This window comes from Trichomycterus rosablanca, chromosome 10 (assembly GCF_030014385.1).
Source record: "Trichomycterus rosablanca isolate fTriRos1 chromosome 10, fTriRos1.hap1, whole genome shotgun sequence".
Lineage (NCBI taxonomy): Eukaryota > Metazoa > Chordata > Actinopteri > Siluriformes > Trichomycteridae > Trichomycterus > Trichomycterus rosablanca.
The window spans coordinates 8,018,568-8,044,783 of record NC_085997.1 but is presented as its reverse complement, the minus strand read 5'-3'; the positions used below and the strand labels follow the sequence as shown (position 1 = coordinate 8,044,783).

The following is a 26,216-nucleotide window of genomic DNA, read 5'->3' as shown; positions in this document are numbered from 1 at the left end:
AGACCACAGGTAGATAAGGTCGAGGCCATCAGAGCAAGTCCAGTTCCAACAACCAAGAAAAGGGTAAGATCGTTCTTGGGATTAGTTGGATGGTTTAGACGTTTTATTCCTGACTTTGCCAGCCGGGCAGCCGTTTTAACAGACCTCACAAAAAAGGACATGCCCCAGAGAGTGCGATGGACCCCTGAATGTGAAGCAGCTTTCCAGGATCTTAAGAACTGTATGTGTTCAGAACCGGTATTGAGGAGTTCGGACTTTAGTAAACCTTTCATAGTGCAAACAGACGCTTCAGGTCTGGGTCTAGGAGCAGTTTTACTCCAGGGGCAAGGGGAAGAACAAAAACCCATTTTGTACATTAGTCGGAAGTTGTTTCCCAGAGAGACTAGATACTCAGCTAGGGCTGGGCGATATGGATCAAAAATAATATCTCGATATTTTTTAGCTGAATGGCGATATACGATATATATCTCGATATTTTTTCATCCCATACGGTAATAACAAAAAGACACTTCTGAGACAAAGCTACATGTTCCAAATGTTATACAAGCACTTTTATTAACATTCAGCTGTAGATAAACATGAGAAATTCCTCAAAAATAAACTATTGGCATATATTAAATCAGGGGTCACCAACCTTTTTGAAACAGAGGGCTACTTTAAGGGTACTGAGTAAGCCAAAGGGCTACTTGTAGGATACAAACTTCCTGAATAACATAAGGTTGCATGGTTTACCTTTAATGATAATATTATGATTAATAATAATAATAATAAATATTCATATATGTGAAGAGACTGTCTGATCACATGTTAATTATTTCTTGCAATAATTATTAACAATGATGTACCATGGCAGGAAACACAGAAATATTTAAACATGTAACATTATTTATTTCTGAAAGTCAGAGTGATCACATCTCTGATATTTTTGTAAATATTGTTCCTGACAGTTTTGTATGAATGAGCATATTTGTAGCATTTTGACCAAAATCACACAATTTTTATTTATTTATTTATTTATTTTTTATAAATTATGACCTCTGTAGCATTTTTTTTAGGAAATCATTAACAGTCCCATCTTCAAATAATGTCCCGTTTGTACTGATCCCGTTTGTACTGATCACTACTTTTGTTTTAGAACAAATCATGAACTCTGTCCCATGTTTATACAAATGATCAGTTACGTAAGATTTTTTAAAAGCCACGATTTAAATGGACGTTTCTGTGACACGTACTGATCCTCTCTCCACATTGTGCCGCTCTCTGTCGTCGTCCCGCGAATGAAACACACACTTTTCCTTTTCCTCCCAATCATTGTGAAAATATTAAGTTCTCTTTTGCTTTTCTTGTGTTTTTTCATTATTTTTTTATCGAGGGAAAACCCGCATCTCGCTCCCCATAGTAGCTGCGCTCGCTCGCTCGTCTCAGCGTTCTGCGCCCGATATAAAACTCCGCACCCAGACCAGATCAAAGCTCATATAAACATCAAACAGTTTTGTTCTTGAAATTTTATATTCAGTATTGTCATTTTCAAATCTACATCAATGCAAGTGTTATTGATTCAAAGAGATCAACAACGAAAATATCATTTTTAGACGGAGCTCTATAGTTACTAGAGCTGTTTAGAACATGCCCTGCGGGGGACTCACGTGGTGGGGGAGGGGCGAGTTGTGTTCAGTGAGGGAGAGGGGCGGGGCAGGTGAACATGTGCAGAGACAAACTGGGAGAAGGGAACGACGAACTGTCGGATCTAAATAGAACGCAACATCTATATCGATATACGCGATATAGTCTTATCTTATATCGCGTATGAAAATATATCGATATATCTTTAAAACTCGATATATCGCCCAGCCCTATACTCAACTGTAGAGAAAGAGGCGCTAGCTGTTAAGTGGGCCTTAGATTCTCTAAAGTATTATCTAGTTGGGGCTGAGTTCACACTTGAGAGCATTACAATGGATGGCACGTATGAAAGACACTAATGCTAGAATTACTTGATGGTATTTGTCTCTACAACCATTTAAGTTTACTGTTCTGTATAAGAAGGGTTCTCAGAATGTCACGGCAGATAATTTTTTACGTCATTCTGAAGATTGACGCGCCTAAAGTGGGGGGTGTGTGATGATGTCAAGGCGCCAGACACATCACAGAGAACAGCACACCTTTACTCACTAGGGAAACATCAGTCTGTTAGAATACCAAGTTACCTTAGATATGTGTGCTAACTAATAGTGTTGATAATACTGGTATTGTGAATGAATGTATTGTTTCAGGATCCTTTCTGTGACCCGCAAATGGTATGCTCCAGGAAAGGGAGAGGGGCATCCCGTTTATAAGTGCCCATCTAATCAAGATGGAGGACAGTTTTGATTGTGGAGGAGCTGGGTGCGTGAACCGCAGCTCGGAGGGGCATAATTGTTTGTTGTGTGCTACAAAGTTAGTCCCGAGTAAAGCAAGGTACAGGCTGCAGTAGCCTGTGCATCATTTTATGCTTTTTCTTTTCTTTTTCCAATGTTTGTAAATTATCACTGGATACTTCAATAAAATATCAACTTTTGCTATGACCTGACGACGCATCTCTGGCTAGTTCTTACGGTGGCCTCATAAAATCGACCACTCATGACCACGTTATCACAGTAAGTATCATGGTTGCACTGCAACAGTGTGGGGCCTGGGCGTTAAAGGAATGTTAAGCAGGCCTGAAATGCAGGAATGGATGTTTATTAATAAATGAAATGAAGTTGAGAAGATGAAAGATGACATATCTCAGGTTCATCCTGTCTGACATTAAATAAGTTAAAGTCAATGTAAGGAACTCTGTGTTTTCAGTATTTGCATTTTCCGTACTGTCCCAACGTTTTCTGATTTGGGGTTGTACATCCCGTGGGCCATTTGCAGCCTGTTATTCTTTTTTACACAACTAGTGAGGTATTTTAGAAATAAAATTTAACTTGCCGCTATAATCAAGTTTTATAAAACCTGCTAGAACTGTTTGACCTCTGGGTGGTGCTCTCACATAAACCAGATCTAAGACTCTCCCCGTCTTCTTTTCCCCTTGACTCAAAACATTAACGTCACACTAGGGTTGGGCGGTATGACGATATTACCGTATACCGTGGATTTTAAAAATGGTGACGGTATTCAAAAATGGTGACGGTATTTTTTAAATGTGAAGCGCCAAATTTCTGCTTCAGGTTTACCTTGAAAACTGAGACTTTAGGACATGCGCGCATCCACAGTGAGGGAGGGGTGGGAGGGGTAGGCGGTTGGAGCTCGCTGATTGGCTGTGGGGTGCTTACTGGTGATAACACAGAGAGACGAGTGAAGAGCCACACTGGCTAGCGTTAGCTGTGAGCTAACAAGCAGAAACTGAAAAACGGCTCGTCTTTAAATTTTTCAAAATCAACATTTTTTATCAGTTCAACCGGAAATGAACACAAGCGCGTGCATGCGCGGACATGTACTTATTTACTAAATATATCTTCAGTGTAAATCGAGCACAAGTGTTGAGAAAAAGGAGCAAACAGTAATAATAACGTTACGCCCAATACGCTGTTCTGACTCTTGTCTGCCATAGATTTTCCTGCCTATGTAAGAACTATTTTTTCCTAAATAAAAGTGCTATATTAAGAAAAAAGAACGTCTCACCTGTCGTGTAATGTGAATTATAAAATATATAGTCTGGCCCTTTAAGAAAGTTAAGCGCACTATAGGGCGTAGGGAGCGAGTGTGTAGGGAAGAGATCGGATTTGTACCGTTTCTGTGCTCGTGTTTTGCACTGAGCTTGTGTGACATGTAAAGTAGCGTTCTCGTTAACCACTCAAATGTTTGGACTTTGAATTATTTTTACATTATTTTACATCACCGTCATCGCAACATGAACATTTACATTCATATTTTTTGTTACGGTATAGAACTTAATTCTGGATTACAGGCATAACTAATCGTACACGTTCATACACTTTTAAGAAATATCTGTAACTATAAACTAAGCAGTTAACTTTTGAAATATATTGAAGTGTTTAACCTGCTATTATTCTGTTTTGTGTGGGCAGAGAGAGATTACAATGCCAAAATGTTATGTGTTAATGTTTGTGTTAAAGTGTAATTGATACACATGCATTTATACTTATGCGTATTTATTATAGATCAGACAAGATAAGCAATGTTTGACGTTCAGATTGTTAAATCTTTTTATAATAAAACATTGAAATATTGTAATTACACTCAAGTGTGTACACTGTAAAGTTTGTCCGCGACACCCCCCACCCCAAACAAAAGCTCAGGATCACATTTCATAGGAAACACTCACTGGTCCAAGCTCTCAATCCTTGCACTATAATAAACTGCTTTGGATAAAAGTGCCTGGTAAAAGTTTTAGATGTTTTAAATGTTATAGACATGTAGAATTTAGCATCTTATAACAGCTACATCCAGCATGATGCTGCATTGTAAACGAGTTGAGTGGTTTATCAGAGTGGCCTCCCCAGTCACTAAATCCTGATCCTAAGCCTAACGAGGCATGGACTCCACTAGACCCCTGAAGGTGTGCTGTGGTATCTGGCACCAAGATGTCAGCAGCAGATCCTTTAACTCCTGTATATTGTGAGGTGGGGCCTCAGACTTGTTTGTCCAGCACGTCCCACAGATGTTTGATTGGATTGAGATCTGGGAAATTTGGAGGCCAAGTCGACACCTCAAACTGGTTGTTGTGCTCCTCAAACCATTCCTGAAGCATTTTAGCTTTGTGGCAGGGTGCATCATCCTGCTGAAAGAGTCCACAACCATCATGGAACCGTCTCCATGAAAGGGTGAACATGGTATGCAACAATGCTTAGGTAGGTGCTACGTGTCAAAGTAACATCCACATGGATGGCGGGACCCAAGGTTTCCCAGGAGAACGTCGCCCAAAGCATTAATAAACATCCATTCCTGCATTTCAGGCCTGCAAAAATTCGCACATTCCAAAAAAAGTTGGGACGGGGGCAATTTAGAGCTAGTAATGAGGTGAAAATACTAAATAATGATGTGATTTTAAACAGATGATTGTAATCATGGTTTGGTACAAAAGCAGCATTCAGGAAAGGCTGAGAGTCTCTGATGAGCAAAGATGATCAGAGGATCTCCAGTTTGCCCACAAATGTGTGAGAAAATGATTAAAATGTTTACAAACAATGAACCTCAAAGAAAGATTGGAAGGGATTTGTATGTTCTCCCTCTACAGTGCATATAATCATTAAACCTTTCAAGGAATCAGGAGGAATTTCAGTGTAAAGGCCAAGAGTGCAAGTTTAATCTGAACGCCCGTGATCTTCCATCCCTCAGACGGCATCAAGAACCACCACTCAACAATAGCTGATATAACCACAATTATAACAAACAATGTAAGAAACTCTATTTTTATTTTATTTACATTTTCTATAGTGTCCCAACTTTTTCTGATTTGGAACTGTATTTTACAATAAATGATTTACTGTGATATTTCATTTTTTTCATTTATTATTAATTTTCATTTATTCCTTCAAGAAAAGAATGAATACATTTAAATGTACTTAATAAGCATATAGTGTAAAGTTACAGTAATTATTAATTACAATACATTTGTGTTGGGGGGGTGTAAAATCATTTTAGTAACATAATGATAAATAAACAAATGATAAAGTTCAGACACGTCCATATTTGGTAATATAGAGGTACACCGTTACCATGGTGACGTTACACCTCAGCCCTCTGCACTCTGCCTCCTTGTGCCATTGTGACATCATCATTCTGATGGCACTGAGGTTTCTAACAGTGAGTACTTATGGAACGAGAGCTCAGTTTAGTTTAACCTTCAGTGTGTGCACATCACTCTCATCATGGCTCCTGAACAGAAGAGATGTGCTACCCACCGTCCCGCTCGAATGCAGCGCTTTCTGGGTATCCCGTGTCGGCGCTGGCCGCACAATCGAGCTCATCCTCAGCCCTTTCAGGATGTTTGTGCTGGAGAAACCGAATCAAAGGGCGGCGTGGAGGCCAAGAAGCAGATCATTATGGAGGGATATTTGTTCAAGAGGGGCAGTAACGTCTTCAAAACATGGAACAGGTCTGTAGAGAGTGAGAGCAGATGATGAGAGAAGTACAAATTAATCACCTCTAATCATCATAGTGATCATGTCCTACATATTTCCTACAACTGTACTGACTCGGACTGATCAATGTCGTGTTAAATCAGAAAACACGAGGATTTAAATCTGATCTATTATTAAATTATTGTATTATTTACAAGTTCAAATGTATTAAATCCATCACGCCGTTGTTTTATTTCTATTATTTCTTTTCTTCAGGCGCTGGTTCCTGATCCAAAACAACCAGCTCATGTACCAGAAGAAGTCTGAGGTCTGTAACGTGTCCTTTACATCAAATAAAATGCTTTATCTGCAGTAAACTCGAGCTTTTTCAGCTGCTTTTCAGTAGTAATGGTCCAGTTCAAATGATCCAGCAGGAGTGAATATGATGATGGAAGCACTGGCAGCTGAAATATTAGAGATTGTATTTAACCTAAGCTGTGTGTTCTAACCCATGAAAATATATACAGTGTATCACAAAAGTGAGTACACCCCTCACATTTCTGCAGATATTTAAGTATATCTTTTCATGGGACAACACTGACAAAATGACACTTTGACACAATGAAAAGTAGTCTGTGTGCAGCTTATATAATAGTGTAAAGTTATTCTTCCCTCAAAATAAGTCAATATACAGCCATTAATGTCTAAACCACCGGCAACAAAAGTGAGTACACCCCTAAGAGACTACACCCCTAAATGTCCAAATTGAGCACTGCTTGTCATTTTCCCTCCAAAATGTCATGTGATTTGTTAGTGTTACTAGGTCTCAGGTGTGCATAGGGAGCAGGTGTGTTCAATTTAGTAGTACAGCTCTCACACTCTCTCATACTGGTCACTGAAAGTTCCAACATGGCACCTCATGGCAAAGAACTCTCTGAGGATCTTAAAAGACGAATTGTTGCGCTACATGAAGATGGCCAAGGCTACAAGAAGATTGCCAACACCCTGAAACTGAGCTGCAGGATAGTGGCCAAGATCATCCAGCGTTTTAAAAGAGCAGGGTCCTCAGAACAGACCTCGCGTTGGTTGTTTAAAGAAGCTGAGTGCACGTGCTCAGCGTCACATCCAACTGCTGTCTTTGAAAGATAGGCGCAGGAGTGCTGTCAGCATTGCTGCAGAGATTGAAAAGGTGGGGGGGTCAGCCTGTCAGTGCTCAGACCATACGCCGCACACTACATCAAATTGGTCTGCATGGCTGTCACCCCAGAAGGAAGCCTCTTCTGAAGTCTCTACACAAGAAAGCCCGCAAACAGTTTGCTGAAGACATGTCAACAAAGGACATGGATTACTGGAACCTCTGATGAGACCAAGATTAATTTGTTTGGTTCAGATGGTCTCAAGCATATGTGGCGGCAATCAGGTGAGGAGTACAAAGATAAGTGTGTCATGCCTACAGTCAAGCATGGTGGTGGGAATGCCATGGTCTGGGGCTGCATGAGTGCAGCAGGTGTTGGGGAGTTACATTTTATTGAGGGACACATGAACTCCAATATGTACTGTGAAATACTGAAGCAGAGCATGATCCCCTCCCTCCGGAAACTGGGTCGCAGGGCAGTGTTCCAGCATGATAATGACCCCAAACACACCTCTAAGACGACCACTGCTTTATTGAAGAGGCTGAGGGTAAAGGTGATGGACTGGCCAAGCATGTCTCCAGACCTAAACCCAATAGAACATCTTTGGGGCATCCTCAAGCGGAAGGTGGAGGAGCGCAAAGTCTCGAATATCCGCCAGCTCCGTGATGTCGTCATGGAGGAGTGGAAAAGCATTCCAGTGGCAACCTGTGAAGCTCTGGTAAACTCCATGCCCAGGAGAGTCAAGGCAGTTCTGGGAAATAATGGTGGCCACACAAAATATTGACACTTCAGGAACTTTCACTTAGGGGTGTACTCACTTTTGTTGCCGGTGGTTTAGACATTAATGGCATTATATTGAGTTATTTTGAGGGATGAATAAATTTACACTGTTATATAAGCTGCACACAGACTACTTTTCATTGTGTCAAAGTGTCATTTTGTCAGTGTTGTCCCATGAAAAGATATACTTAAATATCTGCAGACATGTGAGGGGTGTACTCACTTTTGTGATACACTGTATATACAGCAGCACCTTGTAACTTGACGTCAGTTGGTTCTGGGAGCGGTGTTGAGTTTTAAAGATTATTTTTCTTCATAAGGATGTTTGGGAAACCTGTTAATGCATCCATGGTCCCGTAGAGCTGCAGATATTTTTGTCTCATGTAAAATAATGAGGTTGTTTTTGACACTTAAACACTGAAAATAACACAAATCTAATATTAAACACTGAAATACAATTACAAACAGTTAACCATCAATAAAAATACAATAAAAGCTGTACTTTAGCTTTAATTCTTTATTGTTCTCTGACGCTTCTTTATGCTGGAGATGCTTGATGTTGGAATACCGTATTCCCTTCAGCACTGGCGCATTCACTTGAGAAGGGACAAAACCGCTTTTGTGCCGCTGTGCCGTTATTTCCTATGAAGTGTGACGGCGGTGCACAAAACTTAACGTGATTATTGTAGTAAAACAGCGAGTGAGGAATTTGATTAGTGGAGGAACTTTTGAGCAGTAATAATGAAGAGAAGTTTAGTGCTCCTGTCTCCTTCTTTTACTACATTAAACCACGTTAAGCTTTATTTTGAACCAAAAGTGTTTTAGACTCTGGGAGAAGCTGATTCTGATTCTCACCATTTCTCAGAAGCTCGGGCTGTAACACAAGTTTACAAGTGAAACAGGAAGGACAATCCAGATAAACATATACATGTGGAGCTGTAACACTGGATCTGACGCTTCTTCCACACTAATGCAGATTCAGCTCAGATTCACACGCTGATGAGGTTTTACTGCTGAACAAAGCGGCTGTTTATTGTTCATTTAAAATTAAATAAATAATTCTTTTAAAAAACAAACTATACATGTTGAGTTTAAGGGAAATGTTGAGTTACAAGGTACCGCTGTATATATAAAAAAGGGGGCGGCACGGTAACTATCGTTTTTGTCATTAATGGAAGTGTGTAAAACATGACGTTAAAAGGACTCGTTTGCTAAAGTTTGAGTCGTTTTGCTTGTGCTTTGATTTAAACTGGTATTTTGGAGGTAAAGATGTTTGATAAACTATTTGCCCCCCAGCAGAACCCCACTGTGGTGATGGAGGATCTACGTCTGTGCACGGCTGAACACTATAAGAGCATCGGACGCCGTTTCTGCTTTAAGGTGGTTTCACCTACAAAGTGAGTCAAGTTCACCATCAGCCATGAACATTCATTATAATTCTATATTTATGAGGTATTTATGATAGAGCACGTGTTGTGTACATGTTTACATGTGTGTGTGTGTGTGTGTGTAGGAAATGTGTATTACAGGCTGATTCAGAGGAGAGAAGAGAGGCCTGGATCAGAACTATTTAGAACATCGTCGTTAAAACTGATGATAACAGAAGAGACGACTCCGAGGCCGAGGTGACTCTATTTTAATTCTGTTTTACTCTCATAAACCTCTTTAGAGCATCACTAACACTTTACAGATCGCACACAGTCAAAACGTCCAATCATGACTGTTTTGCTAAGATTCTTTTACATTTAAATGCAGAGAAAAGGAAAATAAATGTCAGAAAATGTCTCACAATCCAGCGCTCACCTTCTAAACACTGTCATTTCATCTCGTTTGTTCATTTTGTGACATCGATGGATTTTCCAGCTTTAAAAACATTAATAATAATAATAATAATAATAATAATATCTCAGTGCACCTCGTCTGTATTGTGTGTTCGACAGGAGCCGGACAGGAAGCTGTCGTCATCATCATCGTCCGGTGAAACTCTGAAGTCGATTTCCATCACATCCCAGTTAAACAAGGTGGTGGATTTAAAAGCAAAGCAGGAAGGATTCAGTAGCTCTGAATCTCGAGGATCTAAACACGCCGAGAGAGACTCGCTACGTCTAAAATCAGTCTTTGGATCCTCAGGTGGGTTCAGGACCCCGGTCAGGCTCTAATGAGAACACTTTTATTGTTTAATCATCTGTTCCACCTTTCTTCCTCTTTCTGATTAATTCCTGCTCCACCCTAAACCTCGTACCCCTGACCATCCACTTCTGACCCTGCCTCTGTACAGCTGAGATGAGTCCTGGCGAGATTGTACTCGAATCTGCTGCAAAGTATGATTCCTTCTCCAATGCGTCTCTACTGCACAGTGGTGAGTACGATACAGTGTGACCACTAGAAGCGTTTTTATTCAGAATGAAATATTAAATGTAATAGATAATAATAGATAGTAATAGTTTTGAGTGAAGGATCCATTTCAGGTTTGATTTAGAACTCGTTTTTAATAAAGATTTACTCTGTGATTGTGTGTAAGATGTAAAGTGATAATACTAACACAAAATACCTTTTAAGTATTTAAGACTCTTTAAAGCTCTATACCGGGGTGTCAAACTCATTTTCACCGAGGGCCACATCAGCATCATGGTGGCCCTCAAAGTGCCGATTGTAACGTATCCTGCTGTGACTGCATTTACTTTTACATTATTAGCATTTATTAGATGCTTTTATCCAAAGCGACTTACAGTACTGGGACAGTATACAGTCTGAGCAATTGAGAGTTAAGGGTCTTGCTCAAGGGCCCAACAGCAGCATCCTGGCATTGGTGGGACTCAAACCAGCAACCTTCTGATTACTAGTCCAGTACCTTAACCACTAGGCTACAACAATGGGCAATGGGCAATTGCTCTCTGCCTTTTAATTCTTGGACAGTTTGTTGTTTTTCTTGGAGGATAAATTCTGTGTTTGGTGTATATCTTTATTTATATTGGCCTCCTTTACCACAGACACGCCTCATAACACAAAAGAGGTCGGCACGGTGGCTCGTTGGGTAGCACTGTCGCCTCACAGCAAGAAGGTCCTGGGTTTGATCCCCAGGTGGGGCGGTCCGGGGTCCTTTCTGTGTGGAGTTTGCATGTTCTCCGCGTGTCCACGTGGGTTTCCCCCGGGTGCTCCGGTTTCCTCCCACAGTCCAAAGACATGCAAGTACATTTCCTCCTTCTGCTTTAGTTTTGGGCTTATGTGTAAATATTTCTCAGCATCACTTGTTGGAAAACCGCCTCAGTTAAACGCTGGTGTAGAAACACCGCCATCTAGTGGCGGGATGCGGTCACGTTGCGGGTCACAAAATCCACATGCATTGTGGGAGATGCAGTTTATGTAGGATTTTACAGAGTATTTTAAGACAATCAGACGTCTTTTAAGCTCACACGGGCCACATAAAATGACGTGGCGGTCAGATTTAAGTTTGACACACGTGTTCCATACAGTTGTTCTACATCTGACGTGTTGGAGATCAGTTACTAACAGTGATTTAATGATGTTTGTGTAAACTGTAGCTGGTGATAAGAGCAAGACTTCAGTCCAGAGGAGCAGCTCTCCTTCTAAAGTTCTGACCAGATTCACAGCTTTTATAGAACGAATCTTCTCTACTGTTGGTGAGGTTGTACTCGAACCTGCTGCCGAGTACGATTCCTTCTCCGATGCGTCTCTACTGCACAGTGGTGAGTACGATACAGCACGACGACTAGAAGCGTTTTTATTCGGAATGAAATATTAAATGTAATAGATTGAAGTTTTGAGTGAAGGATCCAGTTCAGGTTTGATTTAGAACTCATTTCTAATAAAGATTTACTCTGTGATTGTGTGTAAGATGTAAAGTGATAACACTAACACAAAATACCTCTTTTAAGTCGAGATTGCCGGAGCTAGGGTCCGACGGACGCCACATATCAGAGAAAGCCTGGAGCAGGAACTGAGCACGTTCTCCAGCTACTTCATCCACACAGGTCAGCCAGATGTCTTTTAAGCTCACGCGGGCCACATAAAATGACGTGGCGTTCTAAAGTTTACGTAGGATCTTCTAAAGTTCTGTCCAGCCTCACAGCTTTTATAGAACGAATCTTCTTTACTGCTTCATTAATAACTGAGAAAAGTAAACTTTATACAGAGGACTTTAACTGTTTTACAGAGGACTTTGATAGACGGTACCGAGTGGGAAAGCTCCTGGGGAAAGGCGGCTGTGGTTCGGTTTTCGCAGGACTCCGGAAGATTGATGGACAAGAGGTGAAATATTTATTCGGCTCTGCTCAGTGCCACACAGGAAGCGTTCATCATTACAAGCTGCATCGCTGAACGTACACAACGACTTTACATCTCATCAAACCTGTAGTTAAAAAGCGAGCGCTTCTGTTCAGCCTCTCGGTTACGGTTGGTCGAGCTGTAAAGTCTGTTCCCATAATATTCCTTTATGATTTTATTCATGAAGTTCTGCATGTAAAGATAAAAAAACAAATGTTGACCAAAACTAGGTGTCCATAAACTTTTCTAACATTAACTAACACACCTCACTGAGTCAGGCTCCAGATACAGATTACATTTACAGCACTTAGCGGACGCTTTTATCCAAAGTGACTTACAGTACAGTGACAGAATACAGTCTGAGCTATTGAGGGTTAGGGGCCTTACTCAAGGGCCCAGCAGTGGCTACGTGGCAGTGATGGGGCTTGAACCAGCGACCTTTTGATTATTAGTCCAAAACCTTAACCACTAGACTACAACAGCCCACAATACATCTAATCAATCTGTCTGTCTGTCTGTCTGTCTGTCTGTCTGTCTGTCTGTCTGTCTGTCTGTCTGTCTGCCTATCTATCTATCTATCTATCTATCTATCTATCTATCTATCTATCTATCTATCTATCTATCTATCTATCTATCTATCTATCTATCTATCTATCTATCTATCATGCCACTAGGCCTGTTGACTATTGGTTCCAATCCCACTCTAACCATGTCTGCTTATATTTTAGCCTGGAGAGAAGAACAGCCTCCCAAAAGAGGTGGCGTTAATGCTGATGGCGTCCGAGCCACCTCGCTGTGAACACGTCCTAGAGCTTCTGGAATGGTTCGACACTCCAGAGTGTTACTTCCTAATCCTGGAGCGACCCGTCCTCTGCATGAACCTCTTCGAGTACCGCAGAGACGACGCCCTTCCTGAACGTCTGGCTCAGATCATCATGCGGCAGGTGGTTCTCGCTGCACGTCACTGCCAGGATCGCGGGGTTCTTCACCGAGACATCAAGGAGGGGAACCTGCTGGTGTGTTTGGACAGATTAGAAGTGAAGCTCATTGATTTTGGGTGTGGGGACTTGCTCAAGTCGAGCCCCTACAGGGGATTTTCAGGTAATTGTACCTCAGAGGTCAGTAGTTATGAGACACAGATGAAAGCTGTGTGTGACCCTCACTGATCTCTCTCACTTTTACTCAGGCACCTTGTTATACGCCCCACCTGAATGGTTCAAGCGAGGTAAGTATCATGGCTGCCCTGCAACAGTCTGGAGTCTGGGGATCTTACTGTTCGTTTTAGTGTGTGGAGAGATGCCGTTCTGGAACGAGAGGGAGATCACTGCTGGACACCTGAAGTTCAAACTTGGTGTGTCTAAGGGTAAGAAGATGCAGGACGTTCACATTTAGACTTGTGTACACACAGTTTCCATCAGGATTTTGATCTGAACCGATTACTGTACCCAAAGCCTGCCGTCATCTGATCAGGAGCTGCCTGAGCAAGAATCCAAAGAAGCGGCCCAGCCTCGAGAAGATCCTGGAGCACCACTGGTTTCCAGAGAGCCTCAAGAACTAAGTCCAGGTCAGTCCAAACAGATAGGAACAGACCTCAATGGATTTAGCTGAGAGACTGTGTTAGCATGTAGCTCAGATCACGTGTATTGTGAGTAATCGTTAATCTGTGTTTTTATTCTACAGGCACCTGTAGAATTTTAGCAGCTGGATCATAGGTGAGCATATCAGTGACTGATGTTTGCTTCCATGTAATGTTGGAGAAACTCTGGACTGATGGAGATCAGCAATATTTTGTGGATCGGCTTGACGAGTCAGTCGACTGAATAATCCAGACGTTTTTCACGCTGCGTTTCATCCGTTTCACCTGTTAGATCATTATTATCCTGATTATTATCCTGAATAATAGGAATCATTATGTTTTAAGTCGCTATTTTTCTCTAGGACCTAAAAACTGAGGTCAGAATGAATCTAAATTATTCTACTTTCAATCAAGACGTTTTATAAGCTGATGTGACTGCAGCGCTCCATCACCTGAACCTTAATACAGACGTGAGTGACGAATCACGCTTCTCCGTCTGGCGATCCGATGGACGAGTCTGGGTTTGGTGGTTGCCAGGAGAACGGTACTTGTCTGACTGCATTGTGCCGAGTGTAAAGTGTGGTGGAGGGTGGATTATGGTGTGCGGTTGTTTCTCAGGAGTTGGGCTCGGCCCCTTAGTTCCAGTGAAATTAGTTCCTTAGTTCCTCTTAATGCTTCAGCACACCAAGAGATTTTGGACAATTTTATGCTCCCAACTTTGTGGGAACAGTTTGGGGATGGCCCCTTCCTGTTCTAACATGACTGTGCACCAGTGCACAAAGCACAAGCTCCATAAAGACATGGATGAGCCAGTTTGGTGTGGAAGAACTTGACTGGCCTGCACAGAGTCCTGACCTCAACCCGATAGAACACCTTTGGGATGAATTAGAGCGGAGACCGTAAGCCAGACCTTCTCGTCCAACATCAGTGTCTGACTTCACAAATGCTGTTCTGGAAGAACGGTCAAAAATTCCCATAAACACACTCCTAAACCTTGTGGAAAGCCTTCCCAGAAGAGTTGAAGCTTTTATAGCTGCAAAGGGGGGCCGACATCATATTAAACCCTATGGATTAAGAATGGGACGTCAGTTCATATGCATGTGAAGGCAGACGCGCGAATACTTTTGGCAATATAGTGTATATTTGGTCGGTTGTGGTGGAGCTGTCCACGTTCTTTGTTTACATGGATGAAACAGAAACAAATCCACCAGTCTTTTCCCTTTTGATCTTGGATGAAACAATCAGAGTTTATCCGATGCTTTTAATCCACTGTAATCGTCACAGTTGCTGAGGAAGCGTACTGCCTTCAATGTCCATGCGTGAAAACTCAAGAGACGAAGTTCACGGCTGATAGATGTTAATATAAGACTCACTGTCCGTTTGTCTTTACACATCAACAGAGATCCTAAACAGGTGTTTTACCCGCTTACATGACACTTGTTTCACGTCGCTATTTTCTCCACTTTTTTCTTCTTTTTCCACCCACTTTCTCCCGCTCTTTTCCTGACCTGTGACCCTTCATGCTGATTGGCTTAAACATAAATCAAACGTGGGCTATACATACACTTTGCTTTAAACAGCATAAAACAACCAGAACATTATATACAAAACAAATAAGAACAACTTATTTACTAGTTATGAATTAACATAAAACATTACACAAACACACAATAACTTATAATTCTCCAATTTTGAAATGTCTCTGAGGTTTTATCTGAAATGACTTTTTTGTTAAAGTAGCGGTAAGTGACTTTTTGATGGTTTTTTATCTGGTGAACTGCTTTGTAAAAGATCAACAGCTAAAACTCACGACATCCCCTTTAAAATGCAAGAGGTAACAGGATCGATGCCCGCATTCTCCAGTGCAGAAGCATTATCACATAATCATTCACAGACAACACGTAATACGAAAGTCGATGCGTCATTGCTCAGTGAAACGCAGCATCAAAAATACGTTCAGTCTGTTCAGTGTTACAATGACATTTACGCTCTATATTCACTCAAATCGTTTTGTTTAAATTAGGGCTGTCGAAGTTAACGCGATAATAACGCATTAACGCGACCTCAATTTAACGCGATTAAAAAAATTAGTGCCATTAACGCAAATTCTAGTTCATGTTGACACTTGACTGGTAGAACAAACGTTTTAATGTCGGACTTGCCACCGTTTTTCATTTGCGGTTTGTTAACATAATGTAACCGATCGTGGTAGTGATGCACTTGCATAATAAAGAAATAAATACACGCTATATTCACAAGTTGTCGGGAGCAGAACACTTTATTACACTTAATTAACTTCTTCTTCTGTACCGAATACCGGAAAGCTGAGTCGAGCACGTTAGTTCATGAACTATGGAAGCCCCAAAGGGTCAAAACACACTCACTTCGTGTAGAAACGTCCATCAAACCATCGTCACGATACAACCACAGACAAGTCTGATACAATAACTACGCCTTATCCCACCTAAAGCACCGCTGATCTACAATGTTTGCTGATGGAGAAATTCTAACCTACAATCTGACATTTACTGCCTAGTATGTGAGTGAATAAAACTCCCTTACAGTTTTCTCTTGTCCCAGCAGTTTTTAACATCAGTACATTTAGCATAAAATGTGTTCACCATTTTAATTGTAACATTTCACATAAAAATCCTTGTTTTCTATAACAGTTACACAGATTTTTTTTTAATGCGATTAATCGCGATTAACTATATGAAATTCTGAGATTAATCGCGATTAAAATTTTTTATCGTTTGACAGCCCTAGTTTAAATACATTTTTCATTTGTTTTTAATTGGCAAACACACAATAACTTATTATTATTCAATTTTGAAATGTCTCGGAGTTTTATCTGAAATGACTTTTTTGTTAAAGTAGCAGTACGTGACATTCTGATGGGGACAGTGGTAGCCTAGTGGGTAGAGCAAGGCCCTTAACCCTCTCTGCTCCAGGGACATACGATGGCTGACCCTGCGCTCTGACCCCTGCTTCCAAACAAGCTGGGATATGCGGAGAAAGAATTTCATTGTACTGTACAACTGTATATGTGTATATGTATATATGACAAATAAAGTATATCTTAAACTGCTTCGTAAAAGATGAACAGCTGGAACTCACGACATTCCTCTTAAAATGCAGCATCAACCCCTAAGCTATGCAGCATCAACGCTCTGTTAGTACATTAAAATTTACAAAGAGTAAAGGATGTTTTTTGTAATAAAAAAACTAAGACTAACTAGGACTAAGATTTGTACTAACTGTTGTATCTTTTCACATTATTATGTATGGTAGAGGGTTAAAGATGTAAATTTGTATAAAGTATGAGCTGTCAGAAGTGGGATTTGAATACACACCTCGAGGGAAGACTGTGACCTGAACACAGCGTCTTAGACCGCTCAGCCATCCTGACTAGCTAAGGTATGAACAATACCACCTCGCCCCACATGGACTAATATTTGCATAAACTGCTTAATCTTTTCACATTATTATGTATTGTAAATGTACTGACTGTAACCCATTTGCTGCACTGTACACTTTGTCACTAGGCTGTAAACCATATATCAATCGAAAGGGAGCCCCATATGAAATCTCCAACTGACCAAAAAAATTTTTGGGGTGGACCATTCTTAGCACTGTAACGGCACTAGCATGTTTTCTCTAGTCTGAGTGTATTAGGTACAGCCTTCTTGTTGGGTTTTTAACTGACTGGATTATTTATTAAGATTAATAATTATTCATTAAGAACTCAAACCCTGTTTGTGCTCGTTGTAGGCTATTCAATTGTCCACTAGATGACATAATATGAATACAGTTAGAAAGTAAAACGATGTCTGTTTCGAGCAAAGTTTCATCGCATGCTGACCTGTGTGGAATACAACTGATGTACAGTGTATCACAAAAGTGAGTACACCCCTCACATTTCTGCAGATATTTAAGTATATCTTTTCATGGGACAACACTGACAAAATGACACTTTGACACAATGAAAAGTAGTCTGTGTGCAGCTTATATAACAGTGTAAATTTATTCTTCCCTCAAAATAACTCAATATACAGCCATTAATGTCTAAACCACCGGCAACAAAAGTGAGTACACCCCTAAGAGACTACACCCCTAAATGTCCAAATTGAGCACTGCTTGTCATTTTCCCTCCAAAATGTCATGTGATTTGTTAGTGTTACTAGGTCTCAGGTGTGCATAGGGAGCAGGTGTGTTCAATTTAGTAGTACAGCTCTCACACTCTCTCATACTGGTCATGAAAGTTCCAACATGGCACCTCATGGCAAAGAACTCTCTGAGGATCCTAAAAGACGAATTGTTGCGCTACATGAAGATGGCCAAGGCTACAAGAAGATTGCCAACACCCTGAAACTGGGCTGCAGCACAGTGGCCAAGATTATCCAGCGTTTTAAAAGAGCAGGGTCCACTCAGAACAGACCTCGAGTTGGTCGTCCAAAGAAGCTGAGTGCACGTGCTCAGCGTCACATCCAACTGCTGTCTTTGAAAGATAGGCGCAGGAGTGCTGTCAGCATTGCTGCAGAGATTGAAAAGGTGGGGGGTCAGCCTGTCAGTGCTCAGACCATACGCCGCACACTACATCAAATTGGTCTGCATGGCTGTCACCCCAGAAGGAAGCCTCTTCTGAAGTCTCTACACAAGAAAGCCCGCAAACAGTTTGCTGAAGACATGTCAACAAAGGACATGGATTACTGGAACCATGTCCTATGGTCTGATGAGACCAAGATTAATTTGTTTGGTTCAGATGGTCTCAAGCATGTGTGGCGGCAATCAGGTGAGGAGTACAAAGATAAGTGTGTCATGCCTACAGTCAAGCATGGTGGTGGGAATGCCATGGTCTGGGGCTGCATGAGTGCAGCAGGTGTTGGGGAGTTACATTTCATTGAAAGACACATGAACTCCAATATGTACTGTGAAATACTGAAGCAGAGCATGATCCCCTCCCTCCGGAAACTGGGTCGCAGGGCAGTGTTCCAGCATGATAATGACCCCAAACACACCTCTAAGACGACCACTGCTTTATTGAAGAGGCTGAGGGTAAAGGTGATGGACTGGCCAAGCATGTCTCCAGACCTAAACCCAATAGAACATCTTTGGGGCATCCTCAAGCGGAAGGTGGAGGAGCGCAAAGTCTCGAATATCCGCCAGCTCCGTGATGTCGTCATGGAGGAGTGGAAAAGCATTCCAGTGGCAACCTGTGAAGCTCTGGTAAACTCCATGCCCAGGAGAGTTAAGGCAGTTCTGGGAAATAATGGTGGCCACACAAAATATTGACACTTCAGGAACTTTCACTAAGGGGTGTACTCACTTTTGTTGCCGGTGGTTTAGACATTAATGGCTGTATATTGAGTTTTTTTGAGGGAAGAATAAATTTACACTGTTATATAAGCTGCACACAGACTACTTTTCATTGTGTCAAAGTGTCATTTTGTCAGTGTTGTCCCATGAAAAGATATACTTAAATATCTGCAGAAATGTGAGGGGTGTACTCACTTTTGTGATACACTGTATGTAGCACTAAGAAGTGTTTCTTAAGGGTTTTTTTAGGTGTTCTTGGTAGAACTGTTTCTACTTGAAGAACCATTTAGTATAATTTAAGGTTCTTTGCTAACTCAATTTGATTTTTATGGATTTTTTTATTTTGCCACATATAAATGCACATAACATTTTAATGACTGAAAAACCATCTTGCAATTGATACAGGAAAAAAGTGTGTGTGTAAGCAGCAACATACTTCACCTAAAATTTTATCTAATCACCTTCAAGAGAGCCGAAACAGGTATAAAACATTTTATATTAATTCAAGTTTTACAGGACAAGGTATGTTAAAGTTTGTAATTTATGTCATGTCCTTGTGAGGAATAGCTCATTTGGTAGAGCATCAGACTTTTAATCTGAGGGTCCAGGGTTCAAGTCCCTGTTCGGGCGAGTTCCTTCTTACTGCATTAGGTAAGCGGTAATGTCCCGTACGACATGGTTTATTTAGAAAGTTGAAGAATTTGTACTTTGTGAGATATTTCTAAGTGAAATAGCATGTACTTGATCAGCTTGAAATAATAGCACACTGTATGTGTAACATGTTCTCCACCCCAAGTAGTTGTACGTCCAGCTGTTTCAAACAGACTGTAGTAAATAGAGGACTGTTTAAATCTATTTATGTGTAGCCTAATAATGCGTTTTAGATATTAATACCCACATATTTTATGTTGCCTTAAAGACTCACTTGAATCCTGACCTAATTTTTGATGCTGCGTTTCATTAAGCGATGCCGCAACGGGTTTCATATTATGTGTTGCCCTTAAATAATCATAATGTTACTGGAGAATGTGTGCATCGATCCCGCTACCTCCCGCATGCTAAGCGAGCGCTCTACCATTTGAGCTAATTCCCCTCACAAGGAACCCACCAAATTGTAATGTACTAACAGAGCGTTGATGCTGCATTATAAAGTGAGGGTGCAACGTGTTTACAGTTTTTAACAACTGTTTACACACATTTTCAAAACTCTGTGTCTACTTTTCAAAACTCTACACACAAAACCCACAATTGCTCACACAAAATGCAAAATGCCTCAGATCTCCAGCAAAATGACACACGACATTCAAAATGTCATAAACACATCTCAAAAGCAAGCATTGACCTCACATTGCAAACACTTTTGTCATAATATGACATTTTGGATACATCATGTACACACTGTTGTTTAAAACCTAAAGCTCTTCTGTCTTTCATGGGATTCTATGTTTATTTCCATACAAACATGCAGAGACAAGGTGAAATATACTCACAACACACATAAGCAGTATAGAAACCAAAAATATTTATTTTTTCCAAATCATTTGCTGCTCTGAATACAATATTTGCACAGCACATAAGAAGAAAAAACATCCAACCACATGTAGTTGGAGAGAAACCAAACACGTCTACCCACAACTTTGGAATAATCTTCCTGCCTCTGTTCGGGATTCGGACACAGTCTCAATGTTTAAGTCTAGACTGAAAACATATTTATTTTCTCAGGCTTTTGATTAGTATAGACAAAGGCGCAGAGCTTGGGGGTTCTTGGTCATAGAAACTTGTGGTGATCAGGGATGTTGGGTTGCTGTCGTTCTGCCTCTCTTGTCCGATCACTCCCGTTTGGGTAGGAGAGGTGGGCGCTGATGTCCTGTGAAAGCCTTCATGACCTTGTTACCTGCTCGCTCTCCCTTTTAGTTATGCTGTAATATTTAGGGCTGCCGGAGTCTAAAACTCTCTGTAAAACTGTTTTACTTAACTAGCATTGTACATTATTAACTACATTCTTTGTTGTTTTACTCCAAAGGCATTCTGATGGAAACCTGTTTACCCGCCGAGGTTAAGGATTAAAGTCGAGACTGCCGTGACAACGATGCTGCTCCTGCTGGATGTGACGGGTCTGGAGTAATTGCACCAAGAATGACAAGAACTCACTACAGACTTTATTGAAGACTAGAGCGAATAACAACTCTATTATTATTTATTTATTTATCTATTTATTACCAGTTATAACTTTTAGATCATTTAATTCTGTGTTTGTATGCTTTGTGTAAATCGTGTATTTATTTAAAGTATCCTCCAGACCACCCAAGAAGGATGGGCCCTGCTGAGTCTGGTTCCTCTCAAGGTTTCTTCCTGTAATTTTCAGGGAGTTTTTCCTTGCCACAGTCGCCCTCGGCTTGCTCAACAGGGGTTTTCGTATCTGTTGGTCCTGGATTTTGTAAAGTTGCTTTGAGACAATGTCTATTGTAAAAAGCGCTATATAAATAAAGTTGACTTGACGACTTGAAATCTATGAAAAAGCTGATTTCAAACAAATGATTTTATTTTTTACCAAAAAATGTGTGTGTGTGTTGGTTGGGGGGAGGGTAGGGGTTGGGTGTGTGTCTAGGCTTCATCTCTCCTCCGGGCTCGAACCCGAACCCCTTGTGGTCTGCCTCTACCTCCAACTCTCCTGGCTCTCTCTGCGTTGTCATTCATTGTTCAAAACAGACATCTTGACATCTGACCTATGCTAAGCCAATGATTCGCTGGTGTTCAATAAAGTAATGAGTGTTTGCACATGTGAGGAGTGAGAGTGAAGAACTGGTGATTTAGTGTGGCATTTTGATAGGTTGTGTTTGAAAAAGGAAATCATGTTAATTCCTGTTAGATTTTTGTGTATTAGGTAGAAAATAGTGTGTGGAGTTTTGCAAAATGTGTTTTAGGAAATTGAAAACTGAGTCAGACACTGAGAATTAGTGTATGGTTTTGCAGATTTGGTGTGGGGTTCTGGTGTTTGAAAGACATGTTTAGAAAGTTGTGTGACAAGCAAATATTTAGTGTGTAAGCAGTTGAAAAAAACTGTAAACTCACGTACTCTTGTTTATACACTGCCTGGCCAAAAAAAAAGGTCACCACCTGGATTTAACTAAGCAAATAGGTAAGAGCCTCCCATTGGATAATTACTGCATGGGTGATTATGTTTTAGCTGGCAACAAGTTATTTAACCCTAACTGATGCAGTGAATAGCTTCTCATTTGTTAAACAACCATGTTGAAAGATACATCCTGTGGTCGTGGAAAAGATGTTAATCTGTTTCAGAAGGGTCAAATTATTGGCATGCATCAAGCAGAGAAAACATCTAAGGAGATTGCTGAAATTACTAAAATCGGGTTAAGAACTGTCCAACGCATTATTGATTTTTTCAAATTGGCATAGAGGGTTAAAGATGTAAATTTGTATAAAGCATGTGCTGTCAGAAGTGGGATTCAAATCCACACCTCTATTGGAGACTGCGACCTGAACGCAGTGCCTTAGACCGCTCGGCCATCCTAACTACCTGAGTTATTATCAACACACCCCACACGGACTAAGATTTGTACGAACTCCTGAATCTTTTCACATTATTATGTATGGTAAATTTACTGACTGTAACCTATTTGCTGCACTGTACACTTTGTCACTAGGCTGTAAACCATATATTAATCGAAAGGGAGCCCCATATGGGCACTCCAACTGACCAAATAATGTTTTTGGGTGGACCATTCTTAGCACTGGAATAAACCAGCTTGTAGTGTCCGAATAGCTCGGTCGGTAGAGCATCAGACTTTTAATCTGAGGTCCAGGGTTCAGGTCCCTTTTCGGGAGAGTTGGTTCTTACTGCATTAGGTAAGCGGTAATGTCCCGTACTACATGGTTAGTTTACAGTTTTTCTCAATTGCTTTGGTGCATTTGTTTGATCAGAATTAAAATTCTCATAACTGTTAGTTCAACCTCCACAAGATTTAGTCATTTGTGCACATCACAGTAGCAGTTTCTCATTCCTTCCAACAAACTGCAAATGCTTTTGGACATGCATCAATTGCTTCCATACAATTCTCTGCTGTTTTATAACATTATCATTTGCTTATGTCATGTCAGTCAAAATGAACTATACTTATGAATGCTGAATAGTCATTCCTTATGAAACTAATAGTCCTCATTTCATTGCTTGAATCATTACATACAAAAATGTTGAACTAGTTGTCAAAATCAGTATGTTGTATGTTCCAATTCAGTTCCAATATGTACTGCAATATTGTTTACAGTTGTGCACAGCTCTACCCAAAGTGTGTTTCTTATGTTTGTTGTAAATAAGTTTGTACTTGTACTGCTTTAGCACAATGCTGTGAAGAAATTAGAATTGCAAAGAGCATATGCAGTAAAAATGTGATTGTTTACACAAATGTGATTGTTTACACACATTTTCTGAAAGCTTGTCTCATACTCTCAAAACTCTACACACAAATCAAAAAACACACACACAATGGGCAAAACCCCTCAATTCTCCTGCAAAATGAAACTTTACATTCAAAACAATGTTTTCTCTTCTCAAAATGGTATTTTGTTTTCAGATGACACAGACAAACCATCATATGAATAGCCATTTATAAGAACCAGTTGAACACTGATGTGCTCAACATAAAACACTATGATGAATGGAAAACACTTCTTCTCCATTCATCATAATTACTTGGGCCTTTTTTTGTTTAGTGTTACACTTACTACTGACAGTACATACATACGTGTGTTGTAAAATATTTTGGAATATTGTTTTTATACTCAGAACACACAAATACACGGTAACAAATGTATTTTATTTTTCCCACAAAAACAATGTACACAGTGTACATCCCAACCAAAACAAAGTTGCACATACAGTGGTCTACATACAAAAGAACAGAAGAATTTACTGTATACAGTTACAGTAAAAAAAAAAAACTTTTGAAATATCTCATTGTTTTCTATTATTTTTCTTTGTATTTGCCATAATGTTATGGAATTATTTTCTAGGACCATGTTCATGATTTCAGTTTCCTGTTCAGGAGACAGAAGACGTTCCCGTCCACCTTGTGTTGGTAATCTTTCAGTTCTGCAATAAAAATAGTAAAATACTGTAAATACTGTATTATTCCCAAATAATTGAAACATACTTAATTTTTACAGTCCTACAGAACAGTCCACATGCAATACGGCACTACTGTACTCATTGAGTACTGTATTGATATGCAGTACTGCAGTTTTGTAGTGAGAGTAGATTTCTTACCTGTTCTCATTTCGGAAAGTCTGGATGATGGATGCTACAGTGTACCTGCTCAAATTTGGCTGTACTCTTTGCCCAGCCTTTGTTAGACCATGGTTGACCACATGGTCAACCAAAGTGGCTCGGATCTAATCAGAGATTACTGTCACTGGCCTTCCTCGTCCTCCCCGTCCTCCTCCTCCTCTTACTTTTACTCCTCTGGCTCTGCCTCTGTTTCCAATGTTGGCATCCATTGCTCCAAAACAGAAGAGCTCACCTGTTGGCCTTTTATACTAAAGCTCTGATTTCTGATTGTTAACCTGTGTGACAGGTGTTTGCCCATGTGATGAGTCAGTGTGCATAGTAGGGCAATTAACGTTAGAGTTAGGAATAACAGAATGTTCCTTGTGAAAACAAGAGATTTTCTTCATGAAAATTGTGTGTAGTGTTTTGAAAAAGTGTGTTTTAGAACTGCAATTTAAGTGTAAAGCAGGAATTGTGCTTGTAGTTTAGCAGAACTGGTTTAGGAAGTTGGTGCATGAGTTACATGTTGTGGTCATTGTGTCTCAAGTACCAGAATTTGTGTGTAAACAATCGAGAAAAAGTGTAAGTGTCTTGTACCCATTTACCTCACTAAATACAATAATGTGTAACCTAACTGTAGATTTTAAATGGGTGTGCTAATAGTGTATAGTGCTGTCTTGAGCATTTTCAGGTAGTGTCATTGCATTGAAAAAAACACTTACATAGTGAACTGTCATAATAAAAACATGACAAAGCCATTTGACATATGATGTATCTGGAAGTTTTATATGAAATATTGTATTCAGTAACCTCTGTTAGAACATATTAAGTTAGTGAGTGAGATCCATTTCTCTTCAACTGGTAGTTCTGTTGAAGATATTTTGCTAAGGGCCAGTATGTCCCCTTGGGGCATTCTCACATCTGGGTTGCATTATTTGTGAGGCCTTGCTGGCGCCATGGGTAATGATGAAGACTGTGTCTCATCTATAGGAGATGGTTGATTAATGTATACAATCCTGGTGCCTGGTGACCCCTGAGGAGATCAGATTTCTGTTGGGGTCGCATGGGGCAGTAGGCAATCTAGAGCTAATGTTTTTGGTAGACAAGAGGCCACAGCACTCTTTCTTTGTGTTTGAATGCTATTGAAAACAGATGTGCTGTATGTAAATTACTGGGGTATTTAAACCTAAGGTTGGCGTAAGGAAAGCAGAGAGCAGCAGATCCGAACACAAGCTCTCTCCGGACAAAGCCAGGCTGTCCGAGCGACACTGCTATTATTCTGTAATAAACTTCTTAATTACAAATAAGCTGTGTCAACGGAGTCGTCATTTCCTCATCAAACACCTCATCGCTAAAGCAAGACAAAAGACACTTCAAAATGGCGCCCAACGTGGGGCTCGATGTGGATACTTCACCACTGATGACATAGCGACATCAGGTGAGCGTTCTATTTTTTGTGATGATAGGGCGTGAGCCTGTGTGTTGTAATCTGTGGTGTTTGGCTGCACTGAAAGATCTGGTGTGAGCTATGAGGTGTGGACGGTGGAATGATGCTTCGTCTAAATTTGAGGTTTATTGCATAGTCAACTTTGCAATAATGGGGGGAAATATAATTAATAAGGATAGACAAGGAAAAAGTTTAAGTAGAAGTAAGAGAAGAAAAAAAAAAAGTGTGTGGAAAGCCTTAATTAGTAACGGTTACAGTGTGTTAATACGCCATGCACGTTATAAAGTACAGGGCCCAATTGGCTTTATAAGCTGTAAGACATGAGTTTTAACCATTGCGTGAA

The 26,216-nt window shown here is 40.4% G+C and overlaps 1 protein-coding gene across 1 annotated transcript; it reads left to right on the top strand.

Moving 5' to 3' along the window:
- Positions 1-5,848: 5,848 nt before the first annotated feature.
- Positions 5,849-21,639, top strand: LOC134321629 (uncharacterized). Its single transcript, XM_063003431.1, has 13 exons — positions 5,849-6,085; positions 6,327-6,378; positions 9,266-9,363; positions 9,480-9,519; positions 9,907-10,096; positions 11,509-11,673; positions 11,863-11,958; positions 12,141-12,235; positions 12,979-13,351; positions 13,437-13,613; positions 13,702-13,814; positions 13,931-13,962; positions 21,166-21,639. The coding sequence occupies exons 1-11, from the start codon at positions 5,859-5,861 to the stop codon at positions 13,806-13,808; spliced, it is 1,620 nt and encodes a 539-aa protein (XP_062859501.1). The 5' UTR covers positions 5,849-5,858; the 3' UTR covers positions 13,809-13,814; positions 13,931-13,962; positions 21,166-21,639.
- Positions 21,640-26,216: the final 4,577 nt, after the last annotated feature.